The sequence below is a fragment of the Gymnodraco acuticeps genome, unplaced genomic scaffold (assembly GCF_902827175.1).
Source record: "Gymnodraco acuticeps unplaced genomic scaffold, fGymAcu1.1, whole genome shotgun sequence".
In the NCBI taxonomy this organism is placed as follows: domain Eukaryota; kingdom Metazoa; phylum Chordata; class Actinopteri; order Perciformes; family Bathydraconidae; genus Gymnodraco; species Gymnodraco acuticeps.
In genome coordinates, this window is record NW_022990652.1 from 1,125,026 (window position 1) to 1,152,135 (window position 27,110).

At 40.6% G+C, this 27,110-nt stretch overlaps 1 protein-coding gene across 4 annotated transcripts in view; it reads left to right on the top strand.

Annotated features, from left to right (window-relative positions):
* Positions 1 to 8,787: 8,787 nt before the first annotated feature.
* The window catches only part of LOC117554906 (leucine-rich repeat transmembrane neuronal protein 4), a 110,069-nt gene continuing 91,746 nt past the window's right edge, over positions 8,788 to 27,110 (top strand). Inside the window, exons 1-2 of one of the 4 annotated variants that reach the window (XR_004570334.1) lie at positions 8,788 to 9,514; positions 18,059 to 19,683. Coding sequence is in view for 3 of the 4 variants with exons in the window: in XM_034229496.1 (XP_034085387.1) it covers positions 9,511 to 9,514; positions 18,059 to 19,620 (1,566 nt within the window). In the remaining variant the exon portion in view is untranslated. Of the gene's footprint in view, positions 9,515 to 16,299; positions 16,517 to 18,058; positions 19,684 to 27,110 lie in introns of those variants that run through there. The other 3 variants (XM_034229496.1, XM_034229498.1, XM_034229497.1) reach the window with 3 other exon arrangements.

The window sequence follows — 27,110 nt, forward strand, 5'->3', positions numbered from 1 at the left end:
CATTGCTGTTATTCAGTAACAACATGTCCTTGAGGATGCTTTTCTTGTGTCTTTGAACACATAAGTAAGCAGCCAAAACAGCGATTGCGTTGGGTGATAATCTTCAACTTGTGCCAATCAGCCGGCCTAATCACATTGGGGATTTAATGAAAGTGGAGGACCACAGGCAGCACAAAGTTAAAGTGAAGCAGATAAGAAACTCCACTGGCCTGTAATTGGACCTCATTGATCTGCTGGGTTTATAGATCCTTATCATCCTACATTATGTAAATTATTCCGTCTCGCAAGAGCATTAGCAGACATCCCTCTGCCTTTACATTTGACCCCGTATGGTTGTAGAAGATTCTATGTATCGAAGAAATATTGGCAATAAAACACATAATGTAAGCGTTCAGCGTTCTTATTCCTTTGAAGAAAACAAAACTTAACTTTGGTGCTTTAAGAACCTAATCACTTTGTGTTGGCTTCTTGGAATCACCTTTTTAAAGAAAATATTTAACAACGACTACAGCAGATATGCTTTGGTCTTTACTTTTGATCCCTCAAAGCTGGAAAATATTCTCTGTATAGAAGACGTTTTTCAATACAACGCATCATGTATGCGTTTATATTGGGTTTATTTTGGCTTCTTGGAAATGTAGTAATGACTAGCAGATATCCTTCGGGCTTTACTTTTGATTCCCACTTGTGAAAGATTCTCTGTGTAGAAGACATATTGGCGATACAAAACATAATTGAAGCGAATAAACCTGGAAGTCTTTCTATTGGAAGTTCACCATTCCTGTTTATTCAAGAAACCAAATCCTAACTTGGCTGCTTTTAGTACTTAATCTTCCTTGGAATTGCCTTTTTTTTTTAAAGGCTTAAGAATTTGCATTGAATATCCCCTGAGCTATACTGGAAACTATCTGCCTACCCATGTTCCACCCATGTGAGCTTATGTCCACAGAGACCCCATGGGCAGTGGACAGATGGCAAGGCAATGCCATACACAGATGCCCACCTCTTATTTCTCACATCTCTGCCAAGACAAAACACGTGAAGCAGGGAAGCAAGCAGTTGAGTATAACTTGTATATAGACTCGTATTACACTATTCTACCTTTTTTTTTTTTCACTTTCTTTAAAACTATTTTCTTTTTGTATTACTTTTAATATAGTATATTTTAATATTGTTTTAATATTGTCTGCTTATCTGTATTATTGTGTTGCATTGTTGGAGAGGCCTGTGACCTAAGATTTTCAATGACATAATTACTCTATAGCTATGTTAGTTTGACAATAAAGAACCTTGAACCTTGAGAGAACACATTATGGGGAAGAAAGGATTATTCTAAAAGTACAAATATAGGGGCTGTCCAAAAAAATCTAATCTACAATTTTATAATTTCTTGTTTCAAGGGCAACAATTAGTTTCTGAGTTTAGGAATGTGTTATCCGATGTAAACATTCTACTATAAGTTTATTTGAAAAGGACTCAAAATAAAGATATATAGAAGAGCCGTTGACTTTTGAAATATCTCGTGACTTATATCAACATATTATTTAAAATTACAGTAGGAAATATCTATAAAATCTTAAAAGGAAAGATAAATAAAAAAGATAAAATGAGAAGAAGAGTTGGGAACACAAATAAAAGATGACGAATGGAAGCAGATGTCTCATAAAATTCAAAAATTCCTTTGGTTAAAAAAAGATTAAGCCCTCAGTGCTTGGGGTGCTGTGGCAAAGGCAATGCAAATGAGTCAAATATCCTTTACTAATGCAAATTGTATTTATCTTTTAAACCTCTATATTTTAAAGCAGAGAATCTGGGAAAACTTCCAACAAATCTTAGTCAAGATTAAAATGATATATTCAGAATCCTGAGAACCCAACACTGAATCTACTGACCGAACCGTGGAATTAAACAAACCTCTACTTTGACTAAAAAAAGCAAAAGTAACATTGAAGAAACACACGTTTTTTCTTTGGACGGGAAATATAACTACACCATGACAACGCACAAGAAAATATATTCTTGTCAAACAGATGGATGACTGTTCCTGAATATCGCTGCTACAAACCGCTGCTGCAGATACACGCTTTACAACATCCGGAGGATACGTCTTCAGCTGACCCAGAAAGCAACGCAGGTTCTGGTCCAGGCTCTCGTCATCTCACGCCTAGACTACTGTAACTCCCTCCTGGCTGGTCTACCTGCATGTGCCATCCGACCTCTGCAGCTCATCCAGAATGCAGCGGCTCGTCTGGTCTTCAACCTTCCTAAATTCTCCCACACCACTCCGCTCCTCCGCTCCCTTCACTGGCTTCCGGTAACTGCTAGAATCCACTTCAAGACTCTGGTACTTGCTTACCATGCTGCGAATGGATCTGGCCCTTCCTACATCCAGGACATGGTTAAACCGTACACCCCAGCACGTGCACTCCGCTCTGCATCAGCCAAACGACTCGCTGCACCCGCAATGTAAGGGGGACCCAAGTTCCCATCAGCAAAAACACGTGGGTTTGCTATCCTGGCTCCAAAATAGTGGAATGAGCTCCCCATTGACATCAGGACAGCAGATAGCTTGCACACCTTCCGGCGCAAACTGAAAACTCATATCTTTCGACTCCACTTCGAGCGATAGAATTACTAACAAAGCACTTATATACTAATAAAGGACTGGCTTATCTAAAGCCAGTTGAGTAGCACTTGAAATGTTTGGCTCTATGAAACCTGATGTACTTATATGATTCTGTTTTCTTCAAGTTTGTATCTTGTTGGTCGAACGCACTTATTGTAAGTCGCTTTGGATAAAAGCGTCAGCTAAATGCAATGTAATGTAATCTTACCACTCCCTGTAATTAGCATGTGCACTCAGGCATGTATACATACACAGTAAGTGTATGTAGATAAGTTGGTGAATGAGTCAGATAAGTAAACACCCAACAACATTATGCACACACTGTAATAAGCAAGACCTATGAACGTGCTGAATACATAATGAGAATCAAAGAGAACTATTACCGGCACTTAAGGAAGTAAAACATAGCATTGGGAAATCTTAAACTACTTAAAATCCTCCTCCAGATACATTTTTAAAGCATGTACAAATACTGTGCCTCGATTTATGATATGAGAAGTGGGTGTCATGTTCTTCTTTCTTGTATTTTCTGTCTTACTTTGAAAGAACCATCTTGTTTTTGATGTGGACATGTGCTCCTGTGTTTTCCCGCCTTTTTTGTTTGCCACACCCTGATTAGATCCACCTGTGTGTAATCAACCGTTGTGCTTAGCCTACCCTCTCAAGGTGTGTCCTTTTGAGGTGATTTTTTCTGTGTGTATATATCTGTGTTCTTGTTCAGTTTGTTGTCGTTGTCCCCAGAGGATTCGCTGCGTTCCGGCCTTGTTTAGTGTTAGCTTGCCTGCTCCCTCAGTTTCGTCTTTGTTTTTGTCAGCAGCTTTAGTTTGACTAACTTTGATTAAGCTGTTTGTTACCCAAACCTGCCTCCATTTTGTTGTGGGTCCCACTGCCTTCAACAAATCCACCCTTTCTCACTTATGGGAGTATCCTGAATCTGGAGACAGTTTCAGCCGCACAGAATCAGCCACCAGCAGACGTATCAGAATGCACAGTAAGCATTGCTTATTTGACTGCTTTTGTGCTACATGTTTTCTAGTTTGGTGTCTATATACGCGGGATCCGGAGTCATGGATGATCCTGCGGTCCTGTGTCCTGCATCGCGAGCCCTGGATCTTGAGTCGTGGCTGTGGTCCTGGATCATAGGTCCTGGATGGATATCCTCGTGGATTCATCTTCCTATTATACACACATGCATTTCCAAACATTTGGACTACCTATGCTGCAAATGTATTATCTTTTCAATTTACACACGGCATCTATTGCACGTCTGTCCGTCCTGGGAGAGGGATCCCTCCTCTGTTGCTCTCCCTGAGGTTTCTCCCATTTTTCCCTTTAAACTGTGGGTTTTCTCTGGAAGTTTTTCCTTGTATGATGTGAGGGTCAAAGGTCAGAGGGTGTCATATTGTCATACTGATATTCTGTAGTTCTGTACAAAGTCCACTGAGACAAATGTAACATTTGTGATATTGGGCTATATAAATAAACATTGATTGATTGATTGATAGTATATAAAAACAACAGTGGGTCATGTTAACACAATTCAATACCTTTTATTAAAAGGTGTGTTTTAAAGAAGTTTGTTTAGCAGAAAACTGTCATTGCATGATAAAATAACAGCAAGATTATAATGAAAACCCTCTCAAACTGTGAAACTATCCACTGAACGAAATGAGCTCAAAATTATATAAACTTTTCATTATATCTCAAAAATCCATGGGCCATAGAGTACTATGTTATGGACCGAAAAGATCTGCTAAATGTTCGAATGTCTTTCTTTTTAAATGTTGTATTGGTTATTAATTTGTATTTCTTAATAGGCTTAAGGATTTACATGACTAAAAAATGGCAAAACAACGACAGCAACATGGCTAGCTAGCTATGGCTAACATTCCCTCTGATTTTAGTTACACAGATTTACTGCCCACTTTTTTTTATTGATGTGTTATACAAACAATTCTCAAACACGGCACCAATATTGTCATATATAAATGTTTGCCACACTGTAAGGGAATATGTAATCACTGGGCTGAAGGTTATACAGATACTAATGCAGCTTAGGGTTCTAGATCTTCCCACTTCGATCAATACTAACAGAAGCCTGTTTGTTTAACATGTTCCGTACATGTGTTCAGTTTCATGTACATCCAACCCAAACACCTCAGCCCCAACAGGAGCTGCATAGTGTGGAACACAGCTCTCCAGATTGGAACCCAGCTTGAGGTAAAGGTTAATGGAAGCGACCTGCAAAATAGAGATTTACAACTACGCCGTCTGCTGTAGCTACCACGGCAACACAAGATTCTTTCTACTAAAAACACCTTTTTAAAAAAAGAAAAAATCCAAAGGGAACACTTTTTATTTCCGTATGGTGTCGGCTGTATAAGCTGTCCCTGGATAGTTGCTCGATGATTCACATTAATATGTGAACTCGAGAAACTCAGGTGTCAGGTTGAAAATTGCCTTGAGGCAGGTTAAGATGATTCTGCCAGGCTTAAGATCAGAGGAAATGGGAAAAGAGAAGAACACCAGAGAGAACAAGTCCCAGTCTAATGTGAACAAGGGAAGGACAAAGCGGAGCTGTCTCTCACCCCTGGAGAAACTCTGAAAATATCTTCTGTTGTCAGAAGCACTTAGACAGAACACATGTACCTGTGAAGGCCATACATTTACCCATACATGTTAGTCAATGAATCATCCACAGCTTGTTCATCCATGTGTGGCTCAGGTTGTCTCGTATTGACCTTGTATCTCTATTATTCTACCAAAAGCAAGAAACGAAGGGCCCATACAACCATTTTTCTTTTTGGTTCCCAGGAGCATTGCTATGGGATTTGAAACAACAAAGATGACCTTTATTTATGCATTCAGACATCTGTTTGACTTAGTTTGGATCGAGCGCAATGTATTTATTCCGCTGATACTCATGACGGATAATAACCTTATTAATTGCTTTCAGATGAAAAAGACAATTGATATTTGTACCTTTTTGTATTTTAAATAAGTTCATAACCTATAGTTTGTGCACATTTGAGGATACAATATGGCTACTACCTACTGTATGGAAGTGTTATGTAATGAAAGCAATGTGGCTTTGCATTATTGGCTTATAATTTATTCGCTTAAATGTAACAATGGAAAATACATAATTATCTAAATGTTCCAATCTCGCATGATAGTTTATCCGTACTGCGCATAATGAATATATTCAATATACAGTATATACACACAAATTATATTTTTATTAAGTCCTCCATTTCAGAATCTTCTTCTTCTTTCAAGGTTTAAGAAACAAACATATTTAAAAGCATGTTTGGATGTTTGTTCCATTCGATCAGGAGGTTCTGAGAGAGCTCAAAATGCAGTGCTAATAAAATCACGGCCTTAACATTTGAGACCCTAATGATTGTTCGGCATGTAAACGTTGCTGGGCAACAAACACAGAGCAATTCTTCTATTCAAGGCCACTGAATTCACCCCCCCCCCCCCTCCTTGCCTAATGTTGAATAACTGACAGACACTTAAACCAACAAGCAGAGGCAATTCAGTGGAGGAGTAGAAAAGGTGAGGGTACATCGCACGGTTATATTTCCTGACTGCTGTCGGCTCGGCTGTGGGCTGGCGCTGTCTGTATCTCCATAACTTCACAGGGTATTAATTGTTTCAGCGCCGTCAGCAGAATGGCCTCTGCTTGTTGAACCACATCCAGGAGGAAAGTCATCAGCCAAATTGCATGGGAGCAAATGCTGAGGCTCAGCCACAGTGCAAGATGCTGAATTTTGAGATGGTTGTTGGACCATGGTGGGCTCCATTGTGAGAGGTGCATTGAAAACGGTTAACCAGCACTGAGATTGAATAGGATTGTGGAAAAGTATCATGAGAAACTACTAATTTATGTACAGGATTACCGTAAAAGTACGTGATATAGTTCAAAGTCATCATTGACATTCATGTGACATGTCTCACCAATGCTGATTAGTATGCTTGAATATAATATACCATTAGATCAAGTGAAGAGGGCCGTTTGGTGGCAATCACATAGCAAGTGATTAGCTGAGGGAAAGAGCAAGAGGTGCTGCGGGGAATAAAACCCCATGCTCGCTTACAACACTGCTCGGGGAGATTTGCATTGACATAGTACGACCTTCCACAGTGTGAGGCATACATCAACCCACCCACAATTACTTTGTGTTCTATTAAGCAAGGGATCCATGGATACTTTGAACAAAGGAATAGTGGTGGAAGTCATATTTACCTAAGTAAACGAACTATGCTGAAAAACTATTCTATTTTGCGTAGAATAAATGGCTTAAAAGTACATAAATGCAAACTATACCTCAACAATAAAGCACTTAAAGGAAGTGATTGTGACTTGGTGCAATGAGGATATTATATTATTCAGGAAAGTATACTTTTTGACTTCCCGGCTGTTGGCTTTTCCGTCATACTATGTGTTTGACTAGTGAGGTTAAATGTTTTTTAATGGACAACATTTTTCTACAAAACAGTGGAGGGAAACTCTTCATATTTGTATGTTGTGCCCCTACTGTCACATGTGTACATGCTTGTATGTGTGCCAGCTCTAATTGGTTAGCTGGCTAGCTCTGTTGTGATTGGTTAACGCCTTACAGATTTTCTCGGAATAGTATAGTATAGTGGTAAGTCTATTAAAATAAATTCAGCAAAGCAAAACCAAGCTTTTTTTTAATATTTGTATATGTTATGTTTTCTGTTGGTTGTTCTTACCCTTGTTATTTTCTTAGAGTTGTGTGACTCTTATGACTCACTGATATGTTCTAGTTAGGAGTTATACTGTTTTTTGAATCGTTTCCTTTTTACTGAATATCACTGTCCAATGTTATGTTGGGTATACGAAAACCCAAAGATCCAGCATCTGTGCCAGCAAGGCATTTTATGATGTATTAACAAATCATGTATTTCACTTTAGAGTTATTAATAGATCACATGGATGTCAGTAGAAGGCCAGCTAAATATAAATGTAAAAGAAGAGGGCAACAGTGAAGATGCAATTCACATAAACAATTCAGCGGCCTATGCCTCCCTTAAATACACGCTTTAAAAATACATGAGGGGTTAAGCAGCGGGGGCCGGTGTCGATTTACTATTGGTACATTTCAAGCGGCACAGTGTGGAATTTTAAGTAGAATCTGTTTATAACTTCTGGTTTCAATCTACCGTATACTCTCCTGATTACACAGAACGTAGGAATCAGGGTCATGCTGTAATATACCATGTCAGCACCATGGACAGCGTCCTTCCGCACTCGATGTTTCAGTGACAATGTGTGTAACTGCCTTTTTAAATGGATCTCATTTTACACACATAAGGGGTTGTGCATATGGGTATAGACTACTTGTAAGGACCCTCGGATCATACTGTATTTCCTTGAATGTAACCACAATTACTATAAACCACACCATCATACAAGTCTAAAACATAGCCTGAAACTGAGTTTTACCACCTAAAAAAAAAAACCTTAGGATTGTGCACACATTTTAAAATGTAACACTCAAACTGGCCCTGTCACAAATAGATGAACACCCACACACAACTAAATACTTGACCACAATAATCATAACACCTTTTTTTTTATCTATAGGTCTAACATCTAACCTTTAACTGAGTCTTAAAATAAATCGAATGGTCTTAAAATCTGAAGATCTCACACTCAAAATGGCCCTCAAAAATATAAAAGAGCACACACACACACACACACACACACACACACACACACACACACACACACACACACACACACACACACACACACACACACACACACACACACACACACACACACACACTACAGGAAATAAAAGGTTATATTGAGTAAATGATAATGTATTCATTATCATCACCAAATTCAAATGTTCTTTAACAAAAACGGTGATTAAAATGTCTTCACAAAACATTTTGTATGTGTCCAAGCAAAAGCTAGAATTGGTTACGAACTCAAATCTTGCTTTTAGTAATTGTTTTCATTTTCACTGATGAGAGGATCCATTTCCGTGTCAACCCAATTTATTATTATATCTTTTTTATAAACCATGCTATACCCAAACATTCAACTCACGAAGCACCCTTGGACAAGTTCACGGGTCGCACTCTCACCAGAAGAGGGCATTCGGATTCTGCCTGACAAAGTTGCCTTGACATGCAGACGTGATTTACAACAGCGTCATGCTGCATCTGAAACCGGGCAGCAGCGAAAACGAAAGCAGGATTTGGAAAGAAAGCTTGATATTTGGATGATTCTTAATAATTTCGCGAGGCTTGTTGACAGCGTTCCGCAGAGACTTGGATAACCGAACGCCACTTTCCTCTGTGCGCCATGCGCGGATCACACTGAGCATTCTTATGAGAAAAAATACACCGGGAGAAGAATCTAGGGGATGCATTTGGAGAATTACGTCCCTTTTTTGTGCATCGTGCCACTGTACTTGTCAAGTTGTGTGATCGGATTCTTCTAAGACTGGCATGAATTCCCTGGATTTGGCTTGGTTATTGTCTGCGCTTACTGCGGTACTCTTTTTGTCTGTAACTTGAAAAAAAAAAGCTTCCCTCGCTTCGAAGACATGGATAAGGAGTTCTGAAACGGGATTTTTAACCCTTTTAATCTGGAGTTGGAGGTAAATAACATTGGACCAGCTTCGACTGCACGGTTATACATGCAGCACTAAACCGGATAGCACATCCAGGTCCGGGAGAGTAAAGGGCAGGTGCGCTTTGGAGTCGGCGGCTGCGCGGAGAGACCGGGCTAGTGGATTAGGACGGTACCTGTCTGTGGAGAGCGCGTCATGCGGACTCGGGTGTCGCGCAGTAGAAGCCATTAAAACCTGTAGGCTGGAGCTGACAGATAAGCGGATATGGGTAAGTTATATTTGTCTTTTTTATCAAGTAGCGTGATTCCAAATTATTCTCCAGTTGTCCTTCTTTCTAACAAAAAAACCCAAGATGCATCGTGTCTCTGGAGCAGAATGGGTTGTTCTCATCAGAATTTGTCGTCTTTTTAAAATGTATTTTTGTAATATCATAAGGTGTTTTTCATTGAAGTGCTTCGGGGGGCTTGGGAGATGTGGGTGAAGCTTGTGCTTGTATAGTGTGTCAGTCGCAGGGCTGCAATCTGTTTTTCCTCCATTTCCTGGCCATAGCATAGAGCCTAAGGATACTTATTTTTTTATTTGTTTGCACCTCTGTGTGCTTACAAATCTGCTTCTAAAATCACCAGTAAAAGCATAAAAACCTGTTTTCCAAATGAGGTCAATCCCTTGTTGTCTTGACTAGTTAGAGTGTTTTGCTCATTGGCATGGACTGAAATGCTAATCACGGTAAATGTTGGAAGCCAGTCAACTTTATAAAGCGTGGCCCTGCATAATCATTGATTTGTGCTTCATCTGTGCATGTTTCCATTGTCCAGTATCAGCCTCAGTTCTAACGCCTCTTCCAAACAACTCTTGTGGGCTGATTTAAGGCACCGAGTCGTGCATGGTTCTGGTTCTCATTCAAGAAAGCCTTCGTATTCTGCACCTGCTTTTTAAAAAAGGGACTCTCCTAATTGAAAACTGTCAATATATCAGTACACTGTGTGTGTGTGTGTGTGTGTGTGTGTGTGTGTGTGTGTGTGTGTGTGTGTGTGTGTGTGTGTGTGTGTGTGTGTGTGTGTGTGTGTGTGTGTGTGTGTGGACAATGCCCCACTCCTTTAGTAATGCATCATGGTTTTTCTCTCATGCACGTGTTTTCCCCATCTTATTCTCAGTTATATATAAGGATAATTAACCATTTAGCCTCGGTCTGTTTCCCTTATGCACGTTGTCACACTCGTAACCACCCTCCTCAACCCTTCTCTAACTCTGTCCCTTCCTTGGTAATGACTGGCTATCCGTTTCCCCCCCAATTTGCCAATTATTTGGGTTCCATCTTCTGCATGCTCCTTGTCTAATTTTATTGTCCGGTGTAGCCTAATCTCCCCAGTCATTCTTAACCGGTATACAGATGGCCAAGTTCACTGGTGGTGCTGTGCCATTAATTGCGAGGCTGCATGATGCATCGACCCACGGTGGGTTACTGCACCGCATCAATATAAGCTACAACAGCACAGAAAGCCATACAGTACAGGCCCGTAGGAGCCCAGACGTAATTTATGTGCACTGCAAAGCAACCATACATGGTTAATCATAGGAGTCTAGTTTATGGGCCTGTTTCCTAATTGAATATCAGAGCGTGTGAGGAAAAGCCCTGCATACTGGAGTTGCAGCGAGTTTGACACACACACACACACACACACACACACACACACACACACACACACACACACACACACACACACACACACACACACACACACACACACACACACACACACACAACACATTTGCCTGAAAAACTGCAGCTTTTGTCAACCACATAGCATCATGCTGCTGCCCACACTTATTCGGTGATTATGTGGCCCTGTAGTCTCAGTTATCCAGCTGACTGTGATGCTCTTCATTAACAGCATGCGACGCACTTATGTTTCATGGGCCATATCATTAGAGATCTGCTTTGCAGGAAGAGAACAGTATGGCAGGGAGTGTAATAAGGCAGCCAGAGCTTCAAGATCAATTCAAACAGCTAAATTACATTTCACACTCTACCTCAGTAATATGAAATAAAATAGATGCAATGCTACTGGCTTCTCTGAGAGTTCACAGCGGGCAACAGATGACCTTTTGCTGGCCCCAATGCATCCAGCAAGGGGATCAGAAAGCCCCACTGAAGGCAATATCAGGGCATTTGTTATTTGCATTTGGTTATTTTTACAGAAAAAATCAATAGCTTGAAGCACTTGGGATCCAGCATTCAATATCTACAATATACATGTTAATACTGCTCAAGTTGGTTTAAGCTGGAATGATTGAGCTACAAATTGAGTACACCATACCATGATTCAACAGTAACACTTGATATTGTTTCTAATATAATAAAATATTGAGCAAAATAAGCCACTTTATAGGTCTATAAATAGTCGTTTGTTATACATCTGAGTACAAATAGGATTGAATGGTCTCAATTGACATAAGACCTTTCTTTGATGCTTGATACTCGTTAGTTCACATCCTCAAGTTATTAAGGAACCATTTCTAGCGGATGTGAGATGTGAGACTCCATTGCTAAGGAAGGGTTAAGGCTGATTGGTCATGCGTGTGTGCAGAGTATTCATGACAATCCTCCCTGCCGTTTCTATTCTGTACTCTTCCTAATCAGTTCTGCAAATACAACACGAGCACACCCGGACACAATGTTTTCCAACCACGGTTGAAAGAGGTCTAACTTGGCAGGCCTCGCTATCATCTCAAAGATAATTGGAGGCTAATAGGATAGCTTAGGCTGGTCTGGGGACCGCCTTCCCTATGTTTTCGGCTGCTGTCCAGCCTCTATGTGCAGTCAAGGCTGAGGCTGGGAGCAGTTTTGTCAATGACAGGCAGCATATAGCAATGAGCCACTTGTGTGCACCCCAAAGTGCACCAGTTAGCGAGTCCATTTGCCAAGTTATTAAGCTACATTTGGTTTTATTTTAGGTCAGCAGTAAAGTGCACTCACTCCCTCTATGTGTTAGGGTTGAGAGGCAGAAACAGCTATCTTCCCTTGCTGAGGACAGCAGGTCTGTCTGCTACATAACAAAGCATTACCTGCATGCCTTTAGACAAACTTCAGCTTAGACTTATCCATTCATTTTGGATTCAGACAGGTAACTGTGTTGGGTGACAAGAAAACATGAGTACGTGCAGGGCTATATATTATCATATGGAACACTAAAAAGAAAGCAAGAAAAATGCTATACTAAAAGCTGTAGAGCAAGAAAGCTGTATGATGTCCTTTTGTTGTTCTGTTGTTTATGTCTTCTTGTGGAACCTACTGCTGCAGGTCTCCCTTGAAAAAGAGATCATTGATCTCAATGGGATTTTACCTGGATAAATAAAGGTTTTGAATTGAAGGCGGTTGGAGGGCGAAAATGGAAATCAACGAGGAAAGTGAGGAGGTGGTTTTGAACACATGCATAAAGAATAGACTATATAAGAATGTCAATGGTGGCAGGGTCCAAGGACATGTATAACTAGCAGATTTCATACAGGACATAAATTGCACATGTAGATTCAGCATGAGAAGGGTAATGGTGAAAGATGCATCAGGTAAGAGGTAATAGAGAACCCAAACCAGTGAGTGACAACTCAGAGGGTGACGTGTGAACCTTTGTGAATAAGATTAGAGGAATAGTAAGGGAAGGAGATGGCTTACAGAGTCATTAGCGCACGGAGCGCTCATTAAAACCCATACAGTGTCAGGAAGGGGGAGAGAGGTGCCTTGTGAGGCAGGCTCAATCTGAAAGAGATGGCGGCGTCACTTCTAATAAAGCAAGCCTATTATGCACGTGGGAAATAAAAGCAATAGGGGCTGTTTCTACAGCGAGTCAAATGCAACATTTAAAAAGCCCACATGTTCTGTCCCCAGTCTATTACAATGTGCTTTGAATGTACACGGAACATTACACATGGGCGTTGTTCTTTATCGGTATTCTCTTCCCACTTCTATTTGTTTTCTTATCGTAACACTTTGATGAACAGTGTTGTTGGCAATTTAGTAACTTTCGGAAACTTGTGAGAAACATGACAAATTGGCTGCTCTAAAAAATACAGCACCTTGTGATCTTTCTAGTTGAAACATTTAGCAAAATTGAAGACACGTGATTGATCTGCGGGCATTATAAATAGCCAACACAAATGATCTGTAATGTTCCACGGTTCCCCTCCATCTGTAAGTATTGATGAAAGATTAATCGGAAAAGAAACATTACGCGTGTCTCTCGCGCTCTCTTAGTCACACACACACACACACACACACACACACACACACACACACACACACACACACACACACACACCACACACACACACACAACACACACACACACACACACACACACACACACACACACACACACACACACAACACACACACACACACACACACACAACACACACACACACACACACACACCACACACACACACACACACACAGGATCAGCAGATGCAAAAAGGGAAATGGCTATGTTGGTTAGCATATGCTCTATTATGCCTCTCAGCCACTCTTCCTGAATGTACCACATGTACATATAACGCATTACTTTTAGGTGAATTAATCACCGGCAATATACATTTTGCGAGCTAATTAAAAGATCTACTACTTCCACCCTGTCATCTTAATCTTATCTCACTGTCATAATGGTCCATACTCGATGATACTGCCTTTGGAAACATACATAAGTAGTGACCCCCCCCCCCTCCCCCCTCAAAGGGGAAATCAATGTATCTTAATGACACATCATTAGAGCCTCTGTAAAGGGGAACGATTTTAATGGAAACAACGCTGTGTCACCTCAGAACAAGGAGCGATATCACAGGAAGCTGCTAACCACAGTTCTTCGCTTCTCAAGCAGTATTTGGAAGAGATCATCCACTATCAACTACTAGCACATATACATAGACGTGTATTCACACTCCGGACAAATGTTGGCAGTCAGGTTGCTATTTATTTGGCAGAGATGAGTTATGTAATTCCATAGGGTCCATGCTGATTGTATTATTTGAACCCGCGGAAAGAAGGATCGATGATTCATGCTGAACTCGTACAGCTTCGGTTTAGTTATACATGAAATGGCTGGAGTCTGCATTCAAATGCCTCCAGGATTGTATACACAACCAGCGGCTCTTGAATGTTAATTTTCTCGGTACAGGCTGCCTTTCATAACTTATCTGCTTACGCCATTAGTGCAATGCTAACTTACGGGATGACTGAATACAGAGATAAAGATGTGCTTGAGCAAAATTATAAATTGCTTTGATTCAACGCTGGTTGTCAGTTTGTATTCATTGTAACCATTCTGTCACGGTAGAGCGAAGGAAGCAGGACCCAAATGCAGATTAAACTGATATACCTTTATTTCAAGGATAACGAAAATAGAACTTGGACAGACAGAACACTCACCGGTGAACACAGTCAACAACGAAAGACGAACCGACAAAGACAGACAGAAAAAACAGAACTTAAATACACACAAGACTAATCACACAAACAAGACACAGGTGAGGAGGGAGGAGAAAACACAGGGGCCACAGGTGAACACAATCGGGTAATCAGACACACCAGGGAAACTAACGACAGGGAACCACAGACAGATCCAAACAAGACAAAACACCACAAAGACAGATCGTGACACATACAGCGTAAATGACATCAATCGAAACAGCTAAAACCATGTCGTTTGTGGTATTTGTCCATACAATGTAGACTATGCTTTACGCTTGAGTAAAACATATTTTCATTAAAATAGAAATTTGAATTATCTCATTAAATGACCAAATAAAGTTGACAATATATCGAAATAATTTTTTTTGTATTAACAGCTGGTAATATCTCACTTGTAATACCCTTGAATCTTATTTGTATACTTATTTTTCATTCCCAACATTGCAGTGATTTGTTCACGTTGCATTATTTATAATATTTTCATCTTATTTGATTTTAGATGTTACATTTACCAAGCTGTCCTCTGGATTCTAGTTTTCAAAAGCATGACATACATGCTGCCTGTTCTAGAAATATATTGTAATCCTGCTTCCTTTTACTTCTTGATCTATATACGAAGTAGTTCCCATGGGTTTTGGGCCTTGGGGGGTTGTGAGTCATCATTCACAGATACAAGATGTTTTCACAAGTTCTGACGTCTTTACATCAATCAGGATATGGAAAAGTTTCCTGAAGTGTGAGGGATTGAGCTGATGACTCACAAACAATAGGTTTACATTTACCCAGAAAATCTGCATGCAATTTCTTTAATTAAAAAGGTCAATTTAAGAGAAGTAAACTCATCTAATGCATGAAAACTTTATTACAGACTCAGTGTCCAGATAAAATAGTTTGTTTATGGTGCTTTTGTTTTGTTTGATGACCCATTTATACTGATTAAGTCCTATTAAATAAACTAGAATGTCCAAACTAGAAATCACGATCCCCCCAATAATGTGGCCCCACTTGGTACATCCTGAATGGCCACTTCCTGTATTTAAGAGCTCCTAGAGGGCACATGTTTTGCCAAAGCCTGCCAATATGTCCCTTCTGCAGCAGCAACAAAAAGCAGCACCATCTGCACTGGTAACTCAATTAAATAGGAATTAGAAGAACATGAGGTTAACTTACAAACTAATATATAACTATAGAGAAGTAAATACATAAGTTGTGCAATGATCTAGCATATAGCAGCACATATTTCTGATTGACTTGACTTCCAAAGTTTGATGTTTGGTGACATTTATTTCAAGTTTTTTTTAATGGATTTTGGCAAAGGGGTTAGTGCCATTTAAAAGTAGATCCACATACATTAATCAATACAGTGAGTACAAGCTTTTTGTTGCTGCTGCAGAAGGGGTGTAACGGTATCCGTATTCGTCCCGAACCCTCACGGTTCGGACGTCACGGTTCGGCACACGCGGTCACACGACGAATACGCTTTTTTTATGAAGGGAAAAAGTCTGTCATTCAGGGCAGTATCCATTACACTATAATCCAGGGGGCGGTATTGCGCTTAAAAGCTGTTTGCCTGCCGCCCTTAAACAACAAATGAAGAACAAGAAGAAAACACAACAAAACGAACAAAATACAAGAAGAAGAGAAGTTAGTATGGTGATTTCAGATAACACACAGGAGCTAGAACCCGCCTGCTTCTTTTAAATCAGCTGTGTGGGAACATTTCTGGTTCCCTGTGGACTACAATAACAATGGAGTGCGAGTGGTGAATTGGGAGGATGGTGTGTCGGCGTTGTTCGACAGCGGTGCGGTATGCTAATGGGACACACGCCAAACATGCTAAATCATATCAGCAGGCATCACCCAGATTTGCCATTCACCGGAGCCCGTCGAAAGACAGCAGCAGTTCAACAGCTTCTCCCCGTTGTTTTTTAAGAAGCCAAAAGACATGAGAGCCGAGAGACCAACATAAATAACGGAAGCTATTGTCATATTTCAACGGCTATGCGCCCTTGAAACACTTTCTTATTATTTATTTTGTAATATTTTCAAGACATTCTTTTTAGTTTCACAGCTTGATGAAACCTTTTTGTTTGACATCAGCCATTATAGATAATATGGTCAGGGTTCGTGTTATAAACTGAGCTATATGGGGGTCTTTAAAACTAACGTGTGCGCACACGCACACACACAGCAGCAGCCCTCTACTTGCTACAAATTTAAATATGAAAAGGTTCAACTACGCACACACAGATTCTCGGCTCGCGCGTTGCACGCTCACAGGCATAGATTGCCTAATAATGTATTGCACACATTGGAGGTCATTCAAGAGATGCGTAGTTCTTTTGGAAAACATGTTTTTCTTTTAGCCTATTTACCTCGTTAACGTAAATAATACTCATTACATTGACACATGCATTATTTGTGATTAAAATAATGTTTGTTGGTAATGTATTAGCGACCCCCACAGATGTAGGATTTCACTGCGTCCGTGGGAGCTCAGACCCTCCTTAAGGGAGCTCAGCTCCCATTGGCTCCCACATAACTCGAACCCTGAATATGGCCATCTGAGTGTGTGTGGTACTGTTTGTGGTTTGTTTTTAACTGTGTAATACAGTTGATTATTCAATAATTATTATAATTTGTATACTGAATCTTGCACTACTGTTCAAAAATAAATAACAACAAACCTGGAATTATGCATTTGGGACTTTTTTAGCTTTTTCTTGTTGTACCGAACCCGTACCGAACCGTGATCCCCAAACCGAGGTACATACCGAACCGTGAATTATGTGAACCGCAACCGTTACACCCCTAAGCAGCAGTATTGTTTCTTGATAATAAAACATCCCATCTAATTGAAGAAGCAAATACAATGTCTGACTTTAAGCTATTGTTTATATATTGATCTTGTGTTTTCTATAACATTGTGATTTTTAACATAATGGAGGTGGAGGCTCCAAATAAGGCCAGCTGGTTTTTTGTCTCTTCCTGCACTGCTTATCATTTGTTATTTGTTATGTTTCTGTATTTTCAAATTGTGCGAACCAATAAATTCCAAAACAAAATGTTTGCCTCAGGATACTTATTCAGAAGTTAGCAGCAAAAACTGACAAGATTGCTGAGCCTTGTCTTTGTATTGGGCAACAAGTCATGTCTGAGTGGGTTTAAATATATCCTGATTTTATTTCAGGTATTGGACAACATTTTTTTCAAATACTGAACAATGGAAAACTACTCAGTGTGTGGCAAGCATTTGTCTACCAGAGGGAAACTATAAAGGTTTTTGTTGTTGTTCAAATCACATGTGCTGAACTTGTTTCTCCTCTCCCCCTTTCTCTCATTTCTACAGGCTCTGCTCTGCGGCGTCGCTGGCTAGTGGTCCAACTCCTGATGCAGGTGTGGCTGGCGGCAAATCCATCTTTGAGCGAGCGCCAATGCCCCAAGAGCTGTCGCTGTGATGGGAAAATTGTCTACTGTGAGTCAAGCGCCTTTCGAGATGTCCCCAAGAACCTCTCTGGAGGCTGTGAAGGCCTGTCTTTACGGTACAACAGCCTCGTCAGTCTTCGAGCAGGCCAGTTTGTAGGCCTCAACCACCTCATCTGGCTCTACTTGGACCACAATTACATTGCCACTGTGGATGTAATGGCCTTTCAGGGGGTCCGCAGGCTCAAGGAGCTGATCCTGAGTTCCAACAAGATCACGTCCCTCCACAACACCACATTCCACCCTGTCCCTAATTTGCGAAATCTGGACCTGTCGTATAACAAACTGCAAGCCTTGCAGCCTGGGCAGTTCCAGGGCCTACGGAAGCTTCTCAGCCTACACATACGGTCAAATTCCCTTAAAACCGTCCCAATGCGTCTTTTCCAAGATTGCAGAAATCTTGAGTTTCTGGATCTGGGATACAACCGCCTGCGCAGTATCACCCGGAATGCATTTTCAGGCCTAGTGAAGCTCACTGAGCTGCATCTGGAGCATAATCAGTTCTCAAAGATCAATTTCTCACACTTCCCTCGCCTCTACAATCTGCGGGCGCTTTACCTGCAGTGGAATCGCATTCGCTCAATGAGCCAGGGCCTGACCTGGACTTGGGCCTCCATCCAGAAACTGGATCTGTCTGGAAATGATTTGATGGAAGTTGATGCTGTGGTTTACCAATGCCTACCCAACCTCCAGACCCTCAATCTGGACTCCAACAAGCTGACCAACATCTCCCAGGAGGTGGCTGATGCCTGGATCTCTCTGACAACGATTAGCCTAGCTGGGAATGTATGGGACTGTAGCCCTGCGATCTGTCCTCTGGTGTCATGGCTGAGGAATTTCAAAGGTGCAAAGGAGACCACGATGATCTGCGCCTCCCCCAAGAAAGCCCAGGGTGAGAAAGTGATGGACGCTGTCGAAGCTTTTGGTGTTTGTCAATCGAACCAACCGGCAACGCTCACTGTGAGTATTCCTCCATCCCCGTCCAGCATCCCTGTGCAGACTGAACGCCGCCCAGCTATTCTGGCTTTTCCCACTAGTCCTGGAAAGAGAGGAGAGGGGTCTATCAGAGGCCCCACATTGTCAGCTGTTACCCCCCCTGTGGCACCTCCGCCAGAACAAGACATGGAACCCGTGTCCTTCCATAAGATTGTGGCTGGAAGCGTCGCCCTTTTTCTATCGGTTGCCATGATCCTGTTGGTTATCTACGTGTCTTGGAAGCGCTATCCTAGTAGCGTCAAGCAGCTGCAGGAGCATTCGGCAGCAGCCCGCAAACGTCGCAAGAAAGCCAGAGAGACGGAGCGCACCCTGAGCTCTCCACTGCAGGAGTACTATGTGGACTACAAGCCCACCAATTCTGAGGCCATGGACGTGCTCGTGAACGGGACCGGACCCTGCACCTACACCATCTCAGGCTCCCGAGAATGCGAGGTATGACCCACACCACCGCCACTCCTCCTAAAGCAAACTATGTGCACAGCTCGGCGACCCGAGGTAATTATTTACTCTCTGCTTTGATAGATGATAAATCCGCCACTTGATTACTTAACCTCACGCAGCAGGTTTGGTGAACACTGTGTACCCACGGATTATTTAGGCGAGTAATTTTAGCATTACTTTGTGTATAGCGGAACGTCTCTCGCTTTCAGACGGGTGTTTGTATATTCGCTTAAACCTTAATCTCTGTTGAGATGCAAATGTTTGTTTTGCTGCAAAATTGTACAGACATACAGATAAATGAGACAGATTACGGTTTCTATTTTGCATAATCTTGAGCCTAAACTATGCTGTTTGTGATAAGACCTTTGTGCTTGTTTAGGAACTTGCTTGCCTTTTTTGCTTGGGTATAACAGGCTCTGTGTGTTTGCTCTACTGCTGTGCAGTGTTTGGGTAGTACTGTGAAGGGAAACAAGCTGAATTGTGGGAAGATCTTTTTTTGGACACTTGATGTGAATACTAAAAGAGACTTGTCACTGTATAGAGTTTCCCCTGAGCTGATGACTTCGCACATTTCTTGACATAGCAATGACTCCAAATAGTCGGGGAAACACTCGTACCCCCCCAACTGTGCATCCTTTCTGACGTTTTCTTTTCCTTTTCACACTGACTTGCTCACCAGCGTAATTGATCGGTCACACACAAACTGAAATGCATACTTTCACCGGTCATCCACAATGTATTTCACATAGGAATAGAAAAAAGCACATTTTGTGATATAAGAACATCTGCACACACTCTGAAAGAAGAAGTGTTGGATAGCCCTGAAAGGAGTGGGAATCCTTTGAAATGTTTTGTACACTGACAAGTGAATTTCTTCAAAACAGTATTTACAGACTAAAGCAATGTGGGAATACGACTTTTTGCTTTCAGCTACACTCTTGTGTACCTGATGGGGGTGTTATCATGTTATGTAGCCAAACATGGAGCACAGCTTAATATTAAGCAAACAATGTGCACATAATGTATAAGGCTAGACATGATTGGCTATGCTAATATAGTATATTCCACACAAGAACATCACAAATACACCTCAAAATATTCTAAAGACATTGACTTTTAAATGTTGTAAAAATAAGAGATATTATTTGTTTAGGGCTGGTTTCTATTTTTCATAAGCTTGATGTTGTTGAGGCCACCCCCTCTAATTCAAATCATAAGCTATATATTAGCAAGCATGTAAGAGAAATCTGCTTACAGAACTATATAGGAAAATACTTGATGTGGAAATAAATATGACCTTAATAAAGAACATATAATACAGTTAGTTCACAATATCAAACATTACAAAAATTAATATCGATTGAGTTTTTATAGCATTTTACAGATGGATGTGGTAATTATTATTGGAAATGAATTGTAAAAAATATGTTTGACTGACAACACGTAATTTAAGGTGTCTTTAAAAACATAATATCATAATGTTACCACGGTGAAGCAGTGCTTAAAGTTATATCATATTTGAGAAACAATGGAAGGCTATTGCACTTTGGATCAGGAGGATTTGGCAGCCACTGGGAGGAGGGGATACTGTCAAATTAGGTGACTGCAAATATATTTAAAAAATGCATTGGTTGACTTTCAGTATGTCGCATTACAAGGGATAACATGGCTGATATACTTTGCCGATGCCACTTGGTTCAGGGCTCTCATATTGCATTGCATATGATCTATGAAAGGTTCCCCCTCCCCTTTACTTCCACTCTAACATATCAGACACAGAATACCTCCCAGCCTCCCCATTAGTGTGAGCCAGAAGCAGACCTGCCGTTTACCATGGAAATTCCTGCATCTATCATTAGCCTTTTATCTTGACTTGATTGAACTTGGCAATTTAGCTTACTCTTTTATCTGCGAGCCAAATAAAGCGGGAATTAACCCATACTAATAAGGGCAAGGACCAAACAAAAATTACACAGACGGCAGAGTGAAACACCTAGGAAAGAAACATATTTGTAATTCACATGAAAGCATTTGAAGGAATTTTCAACAAAGAAGCAGGAGCTGGAGGACAAGCACATTTTGTTCTTTATGATTTCAGTGCAAAACGGGAATATATCAAGTAATTATAGGTTGGTGATGAAAGTGTATTGAAGTGAAACACTCTGAACAAAAGTTAATAGAGTATATTGCAAGCACTGGGCTCCCAACAGAAAGTTTACAATTACACAGCTCTGATTCTTATCAACATGTATTTCATCACGCAGTCTTCAGCAGGTTCAAATACTCTGTTGCTCCACCTCCTTATATAAGCTATACCTGAGGGAGGGAAGCTGGCACATACTGCACAGGCAATGTCAATCAGGCTATAGCTGAATGAATTTGTAGTCTTCACAAGGTGTATATCACTTATATGTATTCATAACAGGCCTTAATTATCAATAAAAGAACATGTGAACAAAGCTAATCAAAGCATTCAATATTACTGTGAAAAAAAGAAGGTAAATAATCAATTGGATAGGGAACAGTACGATGTTTTAAAGTATCCTTGATGAATGTAACATAATAGTCGTAATTATTAAGTTAAATGTATTTATTTGTTTAGCTTTTTAACTTAACAAAATGTCTAAGATAGATCTTCTTCCGGACAGAATCAAGTTAACATTCTTATGCATTAGTGGCTGTAAATTGGCGCCTTGGTTAGCTTCCATACAATACATGTGTTCTAGAAATGAACTGAACTCCAGTATAGGGGATTATGTATTGTCATTGTTATGGCATGTTTGCCTATGATCTCTTACAGTGCAACCTGTATATTCATATCATGACACCCTCTTCCCTCACTGAACTCTCCTCCATTTTGTTTCTCGAGGTATCCTTGACAATGCTTCCCCTCCAGCTCCAGCCTTATCACTTTCTCCGTCTCATCTTAAAACATTATAGAGCCGAGACAGGGACCATCAGTCAGCGGTCCGAAAAGTCCGGAGTTCATCTGAGGATGTGCTCCGATCATGTTGCTACATTTTGTTTCTCTCGCGTGTACATAAATCACTCTTTTGCAGAACGCCGGGGCACCTGCTACGCTCTCTCTCAGGCCTCGAGGCCATTGCGGCTCAGGTCTGTTCATCTCCTCCGAGTGGGAATTGCTTATTCCTCCTCTGTCACTCATACCATTTTCTGTCATTTGGGATTCTGTATCATCGCTATAACTCAGCACAGACCTCTTCACATGATTGTCCTTTATCAGCCATGAGGACCACCTGACATAGATGTGAGAGTTTGGCAGCCTTTTACATGAATTGCCAAGAGAATTTCACAATACTAGTATATTACCTACGTCATTTCAACCGTCCCACAGAGAGGATTATTTCTATGATTTCTCTCTTCCTTTGATCTTTCCCATTCTAGCTGTGTAATTTATATTGGCAGTGACCTGATCTTGAGTGTCCCTTTTTCATGTATCAGAGCATCACCCTCCGTCCTTTCACCAATGTATTTCCTAACCTATAATGCAACCTGGCAACAACACACATTCACACAATTCTGTCTATTTTTTCTTTCCCTTTATACAATTGATATCAGTCCTGTAACCTTATCACAGTCTTTTGGCCTCTACCCTTTGTCCATCCAGATCCACTCATGCTGTACCCTGCCCTTTGGCTATCTGAAAGTGGCTTAAATGTTCTACTTTGATAATGATTTTGATCATAAGCCCAACCATCTATCTAGTAGTTCAACCCATTAATCACTTCCACATCTTATCCAACTTGTCCTTAGAAGTCCTAGAACTCAATTCTACCAGGAATGACCTTTTGACTCTTGCTGACCTTTTTCTAATCAACACTTACTTTAATGCCACACTGCATATAGCTGTACTTGATTTAATGGTTTCTTTTTTTTTACAAATCGCTGACCTCTGATGAGTGAAACCTAGAAAAATATGGCAGCCTTTTTTCTCATGAATGTGCTGACCTTTAACCGGTTTTCTGTAAAGGTCTTAGCACCATGCTGAGGTTGCTCTCATTTCTGCCACTATAGTAACACAGCATTGAGGGAAATTATTAAATTCTCTGCACCTCCCTGCTGATTTTAATACGATAATCCTTAAAAGCTGATAAGCGGACCTTCCAACACTCTGTATTTCACTCTACCAGTTATTTATTTGTTTGCCTCATTCTGGTATTTTCTACTGAACGTTATTAGCAGAGACACTATTCACAAGCACACTTATTTGCTTAGTTGATATCAGGAAACAAACAGGTCATTTGTATTTGTTTTTTTGTGAAGGCATTCTTCATTTCTGACATGCACCTCTGCTTTCAGCCTCTCTCGCTGTTTTACACACACTGTGAACTCTATCTCATGTCTGTTTCAGCAGGTTGTCAAATATTTATTATAGGAGGAAGCTTTGTGTGGGGTTTGTTGTATTCCTTTTATTGCTTCAGATAAAATGCTACTTCTGTCTCCGTCAAAGGCTGTGATGTAAGAGGCTGAAATGAGAAAAAGTACACGCATTTTTGTTCAAAGTTTAGGTGTCAAAATACGTTGGAGCTAATTACTCGGTTGTCTCTGTTCAGTATTAGCATGTTCTCCAAGTGTGAGGGAGCGTCCCTCTCTCCCTCTTTCCGCAGTCCAAGGTCACGGTGTCAGATTGTTAATTGCTTGGGGGGGGGAAAAATGCAACATAAACACTGGGAGGCTAGCCAAGGGCAAGTTAGCTCTCTTTAATTCAGAGGGGAGGCTGAACTTCTCGATGCTAGTATCTTCACTCGACAATTAGCCATGTGGGAGACTTCAAACATCCACTGCGCGGCAAGAGAACATCTCTCTCATCCGCTAATCCTGTCTGTTTCACACTCTGGTTCCACGCTGCTGCTTTGTTGCACCCCTGTTTGATCCATGCTTAATGAGGGTGTTAGATCACCAATACAGCAATTACATTACCTGGAAAAGAGGCAATACTTTCCTTTTCCTTTTCTCCCAGCTTTAACAATGCAACCCAAGTGCATCATTAATGCTAAGCTTCCTGATTCACTGCCCCTGTTATCTGTGCTGCCCGTTTGTGATACTCATCTTAAAATCTGTTGCCATTTGTATGCGATATACTAGCTTTGTACCTTCCTTTTTTTTATTATGTTCTTCCCTTGGTGGTTTGTTTGCTTTACAAGCCATTTTTCAAAGCTGAGTTGTTTCATCAAAGGCCTTTTGCCACTTGCTCTGCTCCTTCTATAGTAAGTTTGTCTTCTCTTGAGCCCCGTATATGGATGGGAAAATTACAATGACATATTGTCACTGCATGTGAGAGGACAGAAATAACCCAAACAAATCCTGCTTTTATTAATTGGATATCATAAAAAAGCTGTTATTACTGAAAGGGTAATATCACATTATTGCCCCACAATGATCACTGTTTGGCTGTCCTTGCATTCTTCTACAGCGACAGCAATCATAAATGTTACTTAACTAGCATCTTTCCTAAAGCTATTTCATGCAGTGTAAAAAGGTTAAAAAGGAACCCAAAATCACCTTAAAAGAACATTGTTTTTCTGTATGCTTATTCTTTAATTTCTGTCCAATGTTACTTTGATACACTTTTAAATTAAGGCGTACAAATGACACAAACTTGGCCATTTTCCTGTTGTTTAAAGTAGTGCTGTAGCGACGCGTCGACTTCAAAATATCGTCAACGACATATTTCCGCGTCGACGCGTCGCTACACACACGTGGGTCACCCAAAGCAACAAGCAGTTCGCAATCGCACTTCAAACACAATGGAGACTGAAACGGCTACCACCTCCTCCTCACAGGATTGCGCACGAAGCCCCCAAACGAAAACATCTCGCCCTAGGTCTTCAAAAGCATGGGAATATTTTAAAGTTAGTCCAAAACGCAAAGATATTTATATATTTATATCTCACTGAGACTGCTGCTTGACCGGAAGCAGCAGCTAGCTGTGGTGGCTACCATTAGCAGCTAGCATTTGCTCTCCGATTTTTTACATAAAATGGAATTATGGATTATAAATTCAATCATTTTTTTATACATAGTCGTTAAAAACCTATGGATTAACCGATTCAGCCGCGTTTTTTCTCATTTTAATGCCATTGAACACGTCTTTTGATCAGATTGACAGCTACGGTGGTGAGACGATCTCCCTAGAAGCTCTGTGAAGGTACGTGTTGTGATGACTGTATTTGCTTCCCCTGTCGCGAGTCCGGATCACTGTGATGATACTATATACCTACATAATCTGTGGAGTCTCAGCTTTAATCGGATATATTGTATGTGCAGCTACGATAAGTAATAAGGGACTTTTTATCTTGAGTTCTGTGCCAATGTCCGTTAGCATTTTTCGCTCAGGGGTCATTTAGATGCTTCTTATGAGACTTGTGTTTTGTTTTGGTAAACATGGTTTGTATCGTCAATTAGCTGAGATTATTTCCGTTAATCTGGTATAACACATTAATAGGTTCTTAAATATTAAGATCCCCTGAGACACAGTATCGTGAATTTTTTTTTTTTTACATTACGTTTTTTATGAATTGAACAACAGAAAAAATAATCGTTAGATTAGTCGACTAATCGATCAAATAATCGCCCGATTAATCGTTTTCAAAATAATCGTTTCCCCCCAGCACTAGTTTAAAGTGATTTCGTTGTTAGGGTAGATTAGCAGCTCAATCAAATACAGTGCAAACAGGTGTGCATCGTTATGTCCTCTGAGCAGGGAGGGGTGGGGCTGGGTCAAAATGTAGGTTTATAGGTAAGATAGTTGTGCAGTATTTGATTTTCTATAGTATTTGGTGTTATCATCGATATGGGTGCCTATACTGTATATCGAACTGTGTGATTAAGGTGCTTGCTTGGTTTAGCTCCCCCCTATACTTACCTAGCAGTTGGTTTGTTCCAGTTAGGTGAGGATAGAATGACATATACTGAATTTAAGAGCAGCATTATTTAGTTTGGTTTTCTTTTTCTTTAGCTTTTTACAATTCCCAGGTTTCTGTCTTGCACTTTTTTCATTAACCTATTTTTAAGATAATCCCACACATTTTTTTGCGCTTCTTCTCCCTCTTCGTCCTGGTTCTTTGACCGCCTTTCTAAAGTTTTCCCCTGTCAAACTACCTCAGACTCTTTACATGAGGTGGCAGCACTAAATGCAGCATGTAATATAATACTCCTGTTAGAGAAACTCTGAAACGAGCACATAGCAAACCTCTCCATCCTTAAACAAGGGAAACTTTTCAATCTTTTCTATCATGACTCATCCCTTTTAATGATCTCTCCACTTTTATGTTTTCTGTATCTTAGAAGAAGATGGATTGAGTTTCATTACAATCAAACATACAGTTGCAAGAAAAAGTATGTGAACCCTTTGGATTCTCCACACATAGCGTTGTTCCTTCCAAACAACTCAACCTTGGTTTCATCTGTCCACAGAATATGTTGCCAGTAGTGCTGTGGAACATCCAGGTGCTCTTTTG